Below are 15,088 nucleotides of genomic sequence, written 5' to 3' on the forward strand. Positions count from 1 at the left end.
CACAGAGTCCTTTCAGACGGCCAGACTCCCATGAATTTACAAATGATGGCATGTTCCGCCATGTGCTCCCTGTAAGCCTGGATTTCAGGGTCAATGATTATTACCCTTAGGTTGTCTTTTTTCTTGGGCTTACAGGCATTACTAGTCATAGAGGTCTTGTTGGGGTTCGCGCTGGTCTCCCCCTCCTTCTCCGGTTGATCCTCGTTGTTGTTTTTTGGCTCTTTGTCTTCTTCTGGTCGTTCCTCCTCGTTTCCTGAGGGTTGAAACTTTGCGGCCGTTTTGTCTTTTGTGTTTGCTCGGTTCTGCTTCTCTTTATTCCTGACTTCTGAGGTAATGTCTGTCTTGTCAGGCATCATTGGTGTCTTTTCCTTGTTTTTTCTGTTGTTCTGCATCTTGCTGTTCATTCCATCTATTCTGACTCCCTCTTTCATTTTCTGTTGCTGCTTCTGCATGAAAATCTGCTTAAAAGTTGGGGTCCCACTGGACCCCTCTGCTCCCATCCAGTCCGACAGCACTTGCCCCTTTCGAAACAGTGCTGCCAATCTGACTCTATGGTGTTCCAGCACTGTCTCAAATGCTGGATCGCATAAACCCTAGCTCTCGGCCTTCATTCCTCTTCTACTTCTCTTAAAATTCCATTTACATTCGATTGAGCCATATCAAATCCAATGTTATTTTAAAAAGAGTTTGTATAATAAAATTATAAATTTCCCAAACATCTTTTTTCCACTTCCACCAAGCATCTTTTTTCCAGCTTCCAAAGACCTAGCAACCCTTCCCAACGAGATCAATTCCATATTCTAATGACTCTGTCTCTGTCATCTCCACTGTAGAAGCAGGCAATGTCTAAGAATATCTTCTTTTTCTCTTCATTGAGACCGTCGTAGTTAATTTTTAGCCTACCTTGTATATCATTAGAAAGCATCTTGGAGATTTTGCGAAATTGTGCTTCCCAATGACTTAAATCATTTATTATAGGGAAGTGACCCAAATACTTTAATAGATAATGGCAATCCATGGCAGGCACCCAAAAAATTTTCAACCACCTCCTCAATTTTGACAGCAGGATGAGGCTTGCCAAATGCATGCCAGCAAAAGAGCTCTCGGGAATGCTCCAGATCGAGACCTTGTAGCCTATAAATCGACATCTATGGAATCTGTGATCTTATGAGAACATCCTTATTGCGGGATGTCACTAAAATTAAGCACTGCTTTAAAGGGCACCCTTCGCTGGTAAAAGTAATGCCTTCAACTGCTCAATATTATCCACATCATTTAAAATAATGAGACAATCAGAAGATGGGAGAAGACTTCGAAGCTTTTCTTTGCCTTCATCAGTGCAACCTATTTGCACATTTGGTTGAATTAAATGCTTCAGAAGGTCGCTTTGCCTCTTACATCATATATAAAGCAACATCGCTTGTATTTTGATTTCTAACTGTTGAAGAACTCTTTCGGTAGGGTAGTTTTGCCAACACCTCCAATGCCCAAAATTCCTATAACTCTAACCTTCCCATCTTCCTGCTGCAATGACCTTGTGGTTTCAAAATCTCTTAATTTTCCCTCCAATCCTTTTGGATATTCTAACACATACAACCTTCTTTTAACTTTTTGCATCACTACTTCCACGACGTCTTCGAGGAGCTGTTCTAATTTGAATACGAAGTGAATGTTGCAGAGTTCAAAGACCACCTCAAGGCACTGCAAGACACCTGTCTTCCCACTTAAACAATAAAAGAAACCAAACATAAACAATGATTTAGCAAAGGATAGTCACATTCAACCAAAAGGGCAGATCTAAAAATCTAAAAAGAGAAAATGCAAGCACTGTGAAAACCAAGGGAGGCATGAACTGAAAGAAGAATTTATGAACAGTTGAATTTACGTCATTAGCCCTAATTAGAAATAAATGAAGCTGCATATATCCATGGGCCATCTGCAACCCTTAGAAGTTTTAATCACGAACTCTCCCGATTCCCTCTCCCTTCATAAAGCTTTTGTTCCACAGCAGGGCATAGAAGATTAGTAACTAATTGAAGCCAGAAGCTATGCAATTTATCAGTATCCTACCATACTTACGCTACCATATCAGTATCACTCTGACAATTTTCTGAATTTCATATGCTTTTGCTCTATTGTACTTCAAATATTTGTTTATATGTTATTTATATTTCTAAGAGAACAAAGATTTTATTGATCTTATTATAGAAGTGCTTATTGCCACCATGTAAACGAAAATCATCTTCACCGCTCTCGTTACCTTTTCAAAATGAAATACAAACCAATAATAATAAATGGCTATAAGTCAACCTCTTTCACCATGCTAATAATTCAACGAATTAAATGCTAAGATGTACATGGAGGGTTGCTGTTCTCACCTGTTATACTTCTCTCCGTCAAAACCTGTTATATCTGCAACTGCAGAAAGAGTCGTCTTCCATTTTTCAAGTTCTTCAGAGCGGTATCGTTGTTGACCATCGAGATTTTTTTTCTCTTGAAGTTCGCGTAGGGCTTGAGCGTAGACTCCCTTTCCCTCTTTCACCCATCGTAGCTCTGTAGGCTTGACACCGTAGAAGACCGGGATGATGGTGGACTTATACTTTGACATACACTCCAGCATCAGTACAAGCTCATCAAGGCATCAATTTGAATATGCATAGTTCGGAGAAAAAATTGCTATATTCACAGAGGATGTTCTAATGGCACTTTTAATTTGAGGGGTCAGATTCTCTCCCACGCGCAATTCCTGCTCATCTAGAAAAACCTTCAGGTCATGTTTGCAAAGGTGATTGTACAGATCGGTGGCAAAGGTTTTTTTGACGTCAGGATCCCTATGATTAATAAAAACATCAAATAAATAGTCGTTGTTGACGCTATGTGAGGTGGACGTTGAGGAGGAAGCCATGGGATATAGAAATGAATAACAAAGAAGTAAATATTGAAGATGCGTTGCAGAGCTAGGAAATGCGCACTTCACCTCAATAGTGTTGTCGTCCTCCTAGCCTGTATGGTCTCACTATTTCATAGTAACCAGTATTATGCGCCTTAATGACTCTCAATATTCGGCCAATATTCTGCCAAGCTATCGAAAAATTCAGCACTGTAATCTGGTTGATTTTTGAACTTCTTATTTTCTTGAAGAAACTGAGTCATAAGGCCTTTTCTCTTACTATTAATACCATTTTTTGTTTAATGGATGGAAGGAAGTAATAATACATTAGTTTGAACGGGGTTTTGAGGAGTCCTTGGAAGTCATAATACATTAGTTTCGAGTCTTCAATGTGACACATCAATGATTAGACGTAAAACATTTAGCAGAAGTTCAGGGAAATTTCTCCTCATTTATTTTCAAATCTTGACCAATCTTTACCAACCATTTAGCATAAATTCTTCGACAACTTCTTCCCCAATGCATTTTTGATTCTTACCACTACCAGGTCCCCAATTCATTTTCAATTCTTAGCACTACCAGGTATGACGCATTGATTAGTGATCTGAATTGGATCTTAAACACTCTCTAAGTTTTCATGATTGTTTCTGATCATGTCAAAAATTGAAGTCTATGGATTTCGAGCTTATCAGAAATAACCTCTAAATAGTGGCAATTTGTGGTCAACATGGAACAACGAGGACCCTCGGTCAAAGCACGCAGACCATTAGCCCATGGTGACCACGCGTTGGCACAAATTAACAAACAAGAGGTCAAATATAGAAACAAAGGTGGTTTCTAATATGCGATTAGCGCTAATCGCGTATCGTAGGGCGTCCCTCTCAGCGAAGGAAAGACCCTAAGCACTTGGTCCTGAGGAAAAGCATAAAACCGTATGGAAATCGCAATTCCGTCAGAAGGCAGGTCCCACGCTAAAACTGACAGGATATTGGAAGGGCTTCGAGGTGGTAAGCAGTTTTGACTGAGTCTCGCCCAATGCCATACACCAAGTGAGACGCATCCGACGGATGAGAGAGGAAACGGCCCACATCAGATAGGTAAAAGTCATGCAACTTACCCACCCAATATGGATGGAGATCGTAGGATCTGGGGGACCCAGATCAATGGCGGAGGCACGTCCCGACGAACGATTGAATTTGGCAGGTGATAAAGTAGGATTACAGGGGATTTGAAGTCCGACATGGACAATGAGTTGGAAAAAGAATCAGTTTCGTGGGTAATCTTGGAGCAATGGAAATAACGACCGTTCAAAGAGAACTGACACTCAGTTCGTGAGGAACAGGTGGCCACCTCTCTGTGAAGCGTTGCATAGTGATGATGATGCAGAACAGGGGAATTCCAGTGGACAGAGGCAAGAGATCCAGAGAGCCGGGAAGCGGAAACGAACAATCAAGAATAGACTGGCTTTAAAGCCATGAATTAACAGAAGTAGAGCAGAGGCAGAAACCGAGAAGACAAATAGAGAGGCAGTAACAAGAGTTAGTTAGACAAATCTAGCTAAGGACAGAGAACAGAGTGGAAGCCGAGCTGACCTGAAGGCAACATCAAGCCAGACAGAGCTAGAGTAGAGTCAGAGAGTTTGTGTACTCCAGAAGGCTTGCGAGGTTGAAGCAAACTCCTCGACAGAGGCCTGTCATACTACCATGACCTTAAAGGTCGAGAATCAGTAAGGAGAGTCTGTGTACACCAGTCCTACTAATCTTCATTTGTCTAGTGAGGCTCAATCTGAGTCCACTATTGTAAAACACTGCTTGAAAACATAATAGAGAGGCCACCACTAAAAGGCTGGACCCAAAGACATAGCCAAGGAGCATTGGGTGAACTCCTTATTAAACTCATTATGTTTGCATGTTTGACTGTTATGTTTTTCTCTGATTGCCTCAGTGTCTATGTATTCTAGCAATCTTATCGATCCATTGCATAAGTAACATAGGAACATCCTAGCACATGAGTCTGTAATACCTTTAAATTCTTCATTCTGGATAAATTCCAGATCAAGTGGTATCAGAGCATCTAGGTTGTTAAGGTTAGACAAGCTTGTGCTGGATTTTGTTGTTGAATGTTAACTAGATCAAAGCTTAAATTAGGAGAAGGAGAGTTGGTTGAAGCTAACCCAGAAATTGGAAGAGGCTATTCTAAGAGGAAAATTTCAGAAGAAAATCCCTTGGAATCAGACTCCCAGTTCATGGATAGTTTTATGACCATGAAATCCATGGTGGAGGAAATGTATAGAGAATTCAGGAAAAGTAAGGATGAAGATTCATCCCACTCCAAACAAGACAAAGGAGTAGAAGAATCTCTCCTCCATGACCACTCTAAAGGCAAAGGGAAAGAAGAAAAACTTCTCACCCCTCCTAATAGCCCTGATAATAAAAAGAAAGCATCTTTGATTAAATTAGATGTTAAATTTGATTTACCAATATATGATGGAGAGTTGAATGCAGAGAAGCTGGATAACTGGATTAGATAGATTGATGTTTATTGCAGAGTACAGAGCTTTGACTCAGACAAGAGTAAGATTCATCTGGCTAGACTACACCTTGGGGGCACTGCCTTGGTATGGTGGGAAAGCGGGACACAAGCTCACATGAAGAAACATGGTAAGAATCTTTCTGTTTGGAGTGAATTCATTTATGCAATTAAAAAACAGTTCTATCCACTAGCCTATATGCAGCAAGCCATGATGAGCTGGCAAACTCTTCGCCAACTGAAATGGAAAAGTGTACAAGGTTATACTCAAGAATTTAGAAAGAGAGCTTTGATTTTAGGAATTTCATTAGATTCACCTGAAACTCTATTGAAGTACATAGGTGGTCTACACAGCTACATGAGGCACACTATCCTCATGTTTAATCTCACTAGTATAGATGAGGTATCCGTTTAGGCTACACATCTAGAAGCCAGAGGTAAGAATGGGAACCCAGAAGTTGGGGGATCATCCAAACTCATTGCAAGCAAGAATAAGGAGAAAAGAAAACAGAATTGGAAAGAAAGGAAAACAAACACTGTACAGAAGAACAAGTCTTCATGCACTCACTGTAAGAAAGGATGGGCATGATGATGAACACTGTTGGATTCTGCATCAGGAGCTGAAACCCAAGAAAAATGAGGGCAAAAAGAAGAGAACTGCTGCAACTATTCAAAGGGATTTGGGGTCAGACTTAGGAGATGAAACAATGATCACAACCACAGGTATAAAAGATAAAAATTCTGAAGCATCTACTAGTAATTCTGCGACTGATAATGAAGAAAATGAGAGGAAAAGACATGAGATTTTTCATATTCGAGTTATTTCCAATCACCAAAAGATTGATACTTTGTTTGGTAGTGGCTCACAAGTAAATTTAATTTCTGAAGCAATTGTAAAGAGATTGGGATTACTAACCACACCTCACAAGAAACCATATCTGTTAGGTTGGTTATGTGATAAAGCAAAACTGCAAGTGAATAGACAATGTAAACTTAAGTTTTCTTTTGGGCCAACATTTGTAGATGAGGTTGAGTTAGATATAGTTCCTTTGGGTATATGTGGAATTGTTTTAGGAAGTCCTTACTTGTATGATAGAAAAGCTATTTTCTATAGAGCTAAGAACAAGTATCTAATCGTTAAATATGGAATCGAATATATTGTAAGGGCTCATAAGCTCAAGAATAATTACACTCTCATAAACTCAGGGCAAATGAAACGAATTGTAAATTCATGTAAGCAATTTTTACTGATGGTTGTAAAGGAAAACAAACCTGATAAAACCAATGTATTTGAGGGCTGCGATGCTAAACAACAAGCTGATTTAGGAAAAGTTGTTTCAGAATATGATATCTTGTTTCAAGAACCTAAAGGTCTGCCACCCAAAAAGGAAATAGTACATGATATTAATTTGTAGCAAGATGCTCCATTACCTAACATCGGAATGTACAGGTTGTCCGCTCTAAAGAATGCAGAAATCAAGAAGCAGGTACAGGAGTTGCTCAAGAAAGGGTTCATAAGACCTAGAACATCACCATGTGGGTCTCCAATCATCTTGGTGATACAGAAAGATGGCTCATGGAGAATGTGCATTGATTACCGAGCATTGAATAAAATAACGATCAAGAATTTCTATCCTCTTCCTCGTATAGATGATCTATTAGATCAATTGAAAGAAGCTGTTTATTTTTCCAAAAATGAATGAGACAGTTTCTAGATATGTAATAGGGTGTACCATTTGTGCTAAAAGCAAGCCCAACAATAGAAAACTAGGCTTGTACACTCCACTACCAGTACCTTCTCATCCTTGGGAAAGTGTTTCCATGGACTTTGTTGGAGGACTGCCTAGATCTAGGAAAGGTCATGACTATTTATATGTTTTTGTGGATAGGTTCATCAAAATGTGTATTTTAATACCTTTTAACGAGCAGATTACAGTTGAACAAACTGCAAAGTTGTTCTTTCAGCATGTATAGGTTCATTTTGGACTACCCACTTCCATTATATCTGATCGAGATACCCGATTCGTTGGGAAATTTTGGACAAGTCTGTGGGAACTAATGGACACCAAACTGAAGAAGAGTACAACTTTTCATCCTCAAACATATGGCCAAATAGAAGTAGTCAACATGACAGCGATCCAGTTGCTCAGAGGATATTGCAGCAAGCATCCCAAGCTTTGGGATGAACACTTATGTTATGTGCAGCATGCTTACAACCGAGCTAGACATTATTCTACACAAAGCTATCCTTTTGAGAACTGTTTTAGTTTCACACCAAGGTCTCCCTTGGATTTTGTCTTTGGTAAAGACATATCAGTTGATGGACACAGTAATGTGGACAAGGCAACTAAGTTCATTAAACAAATCCAGGAGATTCACTAGGCAGTACAGGAACAGTTGGAAAAGAGCCAAGCCAAGTACAAGGAAAGGCATGATAAGCATCAGATGGAGCATAGTTTTCAAGTTGGTGACCAAGTCTGGTTGTATATCAGCAAAGACAGAATGCAAGGTGAAGGTAAGAAGCTGAAGCCAATAAGGTATGGACCTTTCAAGGTACTTGAGAAAATTGGTGAGAATGCTTTTCACCTTGATCTACCAGCTTACATGCACATCTACTCAGTTGTTAATGAAGACATCTTGAGACTATTTGAACCTTCATTAATTGAAGATCCCGAAGAGAAGAGTCAAATTCCTTCTATTGATGATTTGTTACCTGAATATCTTAATGAATTGCATGAAGATACAGTTCTGGATAGGAAGGTGAGAACCACGCGCAGAGGAGCTATTGAGTACCTCAAGATTGGACTCAAAGGTTCAAAGCCAAGCAGTGAAAAATGGATAGAAATTGAGAAAGAGAGGAAGCTATACCCTCACTTGACTGAAGCTTAAAAGAAAACCAACTTTTGGTGGTCCAAAAGCTTTTTCAATGGGAATTTCGTGATTCAGATTGGATCTTAAACACTCTCTACATTTTCATGACTGTTTCAGATTATGTCAAAAATTCAAGTCTATGGATGTCGAGCTTATCAAAAATAACCTCTAAACAGTGGCAATTTGTGGTCAGCACGGAACAACTAGGACCCTCGGTCAAAGCACGCAGACCATTGGCCCATGGTGACAACATGTTGCCACAAATTGACAAACTGGAGGTCAAATCCAAAAACAGAGGTGGTTTTTGGGCATCCCTCTCAGCGAAGGAAAGCCCCTAAGCACTCGGTCCTGAGAAAAAGCATAAAACCGTACGGAAATCGCCGATTCCGTCAGAAGATGGGTCCCACACTAAAACTAGCAGGATATCAGAAGGGTTTCGAGGTGATAAGAAGTTTTGACTCAGTCTCGCTCGATGCCATACACCAAGTGACACGCGTTCGGCAGATGAGAGAGAAAACCGCCCACATCGGATAGGTAAAAGTCATGCAACTTACCCACCCGATATGGATGGAGACCGTAAGAGCTAGAGGACCCAGATCAACGACGGAGGCACGTCCCGATGAATGATTGGATTTGGCAGGAAATAAAGCAGGATTACAGGGGATTTGAAGTTCGACGTGGATGATGAGTTGGCAAAAGAATCAATTTCACGGGCAATCTTGGAGCAACGGAAATAACGACCGTTCAAGGAGAACTGACACTCAGTTCGTGAGGAACAGGTGGCCACCTCTCTATGAAGCGTTGCACAGTGATAATGATGCAAAAGAGGGGAATTCTAGCGGATAGAGGCAAGAGATCTAGAGAGTCGGGAAGCGGAAACGAACAGTCAAGAACAGACTGGCTTTAAAGCCATGAATTGATAGAATCAGAGCAGAGGCAAAAACCGAGAAGACAAACAGAGAGGCAGTAACAAGAGTTAGTTAGACAAAGCTAGCTAAGGTAGAGAACAGAGTGGAAGCCGAGCTGACCTGAAGGCAACATTGAGCCAGACAGAGCCAGAGTAGAGTCAAAGAGTCTTTGTACTCCAGAAGGCTTGTGAGGTTGAAGCAAACTCCTCGACAGAGGCCTGTCATACTACTGTGACCTTAAAGGTTGAGAATCAGTAAGGAGAGTCTATGTACTCTAGTCCTACTGATCTTCATCTGTCTAGTGAGACTCAATTTGAGTCCACTGTTGTAAAACACTGCTTGAAAACATAATAGAGAGGCCACCACTGAAAGGCTGGACCTGGAGACGTAGCCCAAGAGCATTGGGTGAACTCCTTATTAAACTCGTTGTGCTTGCATGTTTGACTATTATGTTTTTCTCTGATTGCCTCAGTGTCTATGTATTCTAGCAATCTTATTGATCTGTTGCATAAGTAACATAGGCACATCCCAGCACATGAATCTGTAATACATTTAAATTCTACATTCTGGATAAATTCCAGATCAATTAGATATAAATCATTTAGTCCAAGTTGTGGGAATTTTTAAATAATTAAATAATTTTTTAATAATACCACTGCCCAGATATTTACGAATCTGGCCACCAACCATATACGGTTGCATTGTGATCAAACATAAAGCATTTAGCGAATTTCATGGGCAATTTTTTAGGCAGTAGTCTAACGAGGCGGAGGAGTTGTTTGGAAAGTTATGGAAATTTCGTGTATATTTAGAGAAAATCTGGCAATGATTTTTGCAAATCCAAGTTATAGTTGTTAAACTTAAAAAATTTTAGGTCTCCTAGATGTTTTTGATGGTGCTGAATCCATTTCCACCATCAAAAATATGATTCAAACACTGCCTCTACAAGATTTTTTGAATTTTTTTTGCCCAAATTCTGACCACTTTTGGCAATTCCTCTGGTAGATGACTCCATTTCTTAGTCAATGCAGTTTCAAACCCTATCACTACTAGGCAAGCCTAGAATTTGACCTCCTACATGACTTATTTAGCATTTCAAAACGTATTTGACAAAATTTTCCCACGTGAGATTTGACATGTCTTGTAGAGGAGCAACCCGTCCAATTTAGAATTGAAGCAATCAAAATATATAATAGGGTACATCCTTTACAACGACAATTTTGTGAATTCTAAATAAGTTTGTCAATTTTGTCAGTCCATTTGCAGTCATTAAGAGATTTGCAATATATTTTGTCAGGAACCTGCAGTGATTACAAACTTTGCAATAAATAAATTTTTGGGTGTTTGGCTCCGTCTAGAAGAAACAGAAAATTAAACAATAAGCAATTTATCTCAATATTACCTGCAGAGTACCTTTGGACAATGTCACATGATAAGGGGAACTAACCCATTGAAGCCTAAAGACAAAATAGTAAAGAATATTACCTGCCAGCCAGATATATAGATTAAGGAAGGTGGGTTTTTGTGAAAAATGCTAACAATGACGAACTCATCTGCTTGTAGTTTCAGGGAAGGAATTATGACAAAAGTATTGGCGTTCGCGGTATGGACGACATTCTGTAAAAATTGAAAGGATTGCTACCATGCTCGTACACCAAACTAAGGTATTCTCCATGCTTTCTGTCAAGAAGAACCCATCTCTCTCCAATATCAATTTCAAATTTAATGAACTTCCCCTCTCCTCTCAAACTACTACTTTAGAGGATAAATCATTCATGAATTCCATGTTTCTAATTCGCAGTTTGTGCAAACCATTATACTTAAATTTAAATTGAGTGTGTTTTTGGGGATATTTACAAGGGTTGTTCTACTTGATGGGATAAAGGTCATGATAGGGAAAAGAACAAAGAAATCATAGCAAGAACATTAATGAATATCGACATTCCTATTGGCAGATCCATCTCTTACCAAGTATTTTGCACTTTTCCCCTTTCAAGGTTTTCATATAATTTAAAAATTTTGACATATTCATTCAAATTAAGAATTCTAACTTATTTTCACATAAATTCATATATTTTGTATTGTTCCGTGAGAAATTTAATTGTTTTTAAAGGTGCCTGGGATTTAAAAATTGAATCTTAGATCGGTTTTAATTTTTATTTGTATGAAATTTGAGTTTATTATTGGTGATCATGTTAGTTAAACTCAGTTAAATTAGGTATAATTATGAAGTGTATAGTAGGGACTTAATTTCAGTAATATTAAACTATTTTTAGTAATATAAATAAATCAAAGACTGAAATTTATTTCTATAGTTAAGTTTTTTTCACCTTTTTAATTAAATTCATTAATTAAAAAAATGCCATATGAATGAGTAACTATCAAATAAATTATGGGTTTTTGGACATGCGGTATTCATGAGTCATGTATTGGCCCATGGTATTGTAATAATGTCTACTTACACATTAAGAATATTGACGATAAAGTGGGGGTGAATCTCCATGGTTAAAAATTTATTACATGTTTTGTTGGAAATAATACTGAGGGGGGGGGGGGGGGGGGGGTGAATTAGTATTATCAAGTCACTTATTTTCTTTTTTAAACCCAGATCATATACGCTACTTCAGTTAGATAAAACCGCGTATATACGCAACTATAGAGAAGGAACCCGCGTATTCAATGCAAACTTATAATTTAGTTTATCTTACTGATGTTGATCATTAATCCGTGTATTAGGATCAAATAAATAGTAACCAGAAACAGTAAAACAGATTTGAAGACAATCACACACACAAGAACACAAGATATAAGGTGGAAACCCAATGTGGGTGAAAACCACCTGCTGCAATTCGTCTCTATCTTCTTTTAATTAGAAACTTCATTTCACAAAGTACTGGTGCAATCCTTTACTAGTACGCAAGCTGCAACCTGCAGAGAGCTACAACCCTCTCTCGTTCTCCAGCTTCTCTTGGAAGGGAGCTACAACCCCTTAGCTCTTGCACTAGCCAAGATACTAGTACGTAGGTGCTGGCCTACAGAAGGCTACAACCTTTTCTTTCTTTTAGGGACCACGTTTCATAAATTTTCAGACTGAATCCACATCAATCAAATATCAAGGATTTCTGCATCAACCAATCACCTTTTCACCAATCAAAACTGAATCAAAATAAACACTTCTCTGACAGCTGTACCCAGAACACAGTAACTGTGACCACACACCAATTCTGAACCCAGACCACGGCAACAATAAACAGAAATAGCTAGAACATACATTAAGAGATGTACGCTACTTCACTGTTCAGAAAACTGCGTGTATACGCTTCTGTGTCAAAGCCAACCTACGTATACGCTTCTTTCCCTTACCAAAACAGAGTGTATACGTGCCTTCGCTTCACTGGACCTGCGTATAGATCTATAAAGAATAATTCACTCTTTCAAAAATTCAGACACTGATTAGCCCAGAGTATCAGATTTATAGATCAAGCATGTGCCACATATAACAGATCAAAATCATACAAAGATACTATCATTCAAGCCTTAAGATTATGACCCATCAATAGAACTTATCCTTCTCTTTGCGCTAAGGTTCCTCCTTCATTCAGATCCAGATCTGCACCATAACCCCAATCACCAATATTTCAGATCTAGCACTTATTAGATATTCAATTAATTCAGATTATCCTTGCCAAATGATCTCCTTCCTCTTTTATAGTCTTAGCCCTTTCACAATACCACGGTCCAAAACCATAATAAAACAATACCAAGGACCCAATACTTGGGATCAACACTTCTGACGAGATACCATGGTCCAAAACCATAGGTTCAAGTACCAAGGACTAACTACCACGGACCAAAAGAAGTTCTCCAACATATACGCGCTTTTCCTTGCGGGAAAGTGCGTGTATACGCATATGCGCCTTTGTAACGTCTAAACCACGTGTATACACGCCTTAGTCTCGATGAACCTGCGTATATGTCTTTTCCTTCATTCTGAAACCAGATAGATTTTCCATCAAGGACAACACCTGTACACCTGTGCCATAGCTCCAAACCTGTGCCATAATGCCAACAATCTCCCCCTTTTGACTTGATGGCAACCCCAAGATCCTCAAATTCATTCTCCCCCTTTGTCATCAAGGGAAAAGGGTTGTGCTCCCCCTGAGTACATGCTGAAATCTCTGTCCTGCTGTGCTGACCATGCTCCCCCTGACTGTAGGCAAGATCTGCAAAAATATGTTCTTCAAGAAGAACGATGACTTATACATCATAAAAGACCTTCCTATCACCAAAAGACTCAATACATACATCCATCACCCAACCAAGTGGGGATCATCCACCCAACCAAGTGGGGATACATCAGAAATTTACATATGACAACCAAGTACATTACATCTTCATCCCAGGCATAGTGGGGAAACCAAAATAGGCCGTTACATGACCTTGACACCTTAAAAGAGATACATGACATAGAGACGAAATAACTAGAGCAAGACTTATGAAAGTCACCAATAACTGATATCAGCAGCATTTTTCAATCACCATTTAGATCAGCAACCAAGATTTCCTTCTGTTCTCCCTTCGCCTTTGTTCCACTTGAAAACAACAATAGCTTAGAACCAAAAGCTTCTAAGATAATGCCAACAATGCATCATTAGAAGTTTAACTGCCCCCCCTGAACCTGTGCCAGATGGTCTCTGTCAGACCCATATCAGAATATCTTCAACCAGAGCCTGTCCCTACTGATATCCATCAAACCTCCATATATGCGTCTGTCTCTGCACAAACCGGCGTATGTACGCGGATCCTCCTCAGACAACTCACGTACACCCATTTTTCTCTGAAACAGACAAGATTTAATAGCAAGATGATGCATCAACTACTCCCAGCTTCTGTCTGAGGTATTCAAAGGTTTCCCTGGGTAGTGGTTTAGTGAGAATATCAACAACTTGTTCCTTAGAAGGAACATACTCCAATTTGACCTTTTGTTCCAACACTTGTTCCCGGAGAAAGTGATACTTGATCAGTATGTGCTTGGTCTTTGAATGCATGACTGGGTTCTTTGAAATGCTGATTGCACTTGTATTATCACATAAGATGGAGATAGGTGGTGTACAAGTGATTTGAGGAGTCCTAGCTGTAGAGAATTCCCTTCTTATTCCATGTTCTTCACAAAAATCGAAAAATTCATTTGAGGTAAACTCCCCACCTCCATCAGACCCGAGGCATTTAATTTTGTGATCTGATTCGTTTTCAACCAAGGCTTTGAAAGATTTGAATTTTTCGAAGGCTTCATCTTTATGCTTCATAAGTCCTATCCAAACCATCCTGGAGAAGTCGTCAATGAATAATATAAAGTATTCTTCTCCTCGAGGTGACCTTTTCCTAGATGGACCACATACATATATATGGACTAGTTCAAGAGGCCTGCTAGCTGATCCTTCCTTCTCAGGGAAGTTAGTTCTGGTTTGCTTACCAAACTGACATGATTTGCATATTGTATTGTCTGGAATTCTGATGTCTGGAAGACCACGAACTGCCTGGTACTTGCATGCTTTCCTTATCTGTGAAAAGCTTAGATGCCCCAACCTTCGGTGCCATAACCAGTGTTCATCATTTTTGCTCAAATAGCATTGTTGTTGTCCTTCTTCAAATATGTATAAATTATTTGGAGTTCTTATGCCTTTGATCACTATTTTTCCTGTATCAAGATCACGAACACTACATCCATTTGATTGAAATATTACCTCAGTTCCTTGATCGCACATCTGACTGACACTCAGTAGATTATGCTTCAGGCCATCAACATACAAAACATTTCCAGCTTTGACCTTTTCTTTCAACTGAACAGTGCCTTTTCCTTTTATGACTGCAGGGGTATCATTTCCAAAAG

The 15,088-nt window shown here is 39.3% G+C and overlaps 2 protein-coding genes across 2 annotated transcripts in view; both read right to left on the reverse strand.

Moving 5' to 3' along the window:
• Window positions 1-15,088, reverse strand: part of LOC149236538 (disease resistance protein RPV1-like) — a 152,155-nt gene that overhangs the window by 116,351 nt on the left and 20,716 nt on the right. The gene's annotated exons all lie outside the window — the stretch shown is intronic.
• LOC149236539 (TMV resistance protein N-like) lies at window positions 1,435-2,608 on the reverse strand. The gene is made up of 2 exons (XM_089368944.1): window positions 2,379-2,608; window positions 1,435-1,723 (listed from the first exon to the last, which is right to left on the reverse strand). Exons 1-2 carry the CDS (start codon window positions 2,606-2,608, stop codon window positions 1,435-1,437), a joined length of 519 nt encoding a protein of 172 aa, XP_089225070.1.

Source organism: Pinus tabuliformis, chromosome 8 (assembly GCF_031772625.1).
Source record: "Pinus tabuliformis cultivar Carrire ecotype Pingquan chromosome 8, CPIR1, whole genome shotgun sequence".
Lineage (NCBI taxonomy): Eukaryota > Viridiplantae > Streptophyta > Pinopsida > Pinales > Pinaceae > Pinus > Pinus tabuliformis.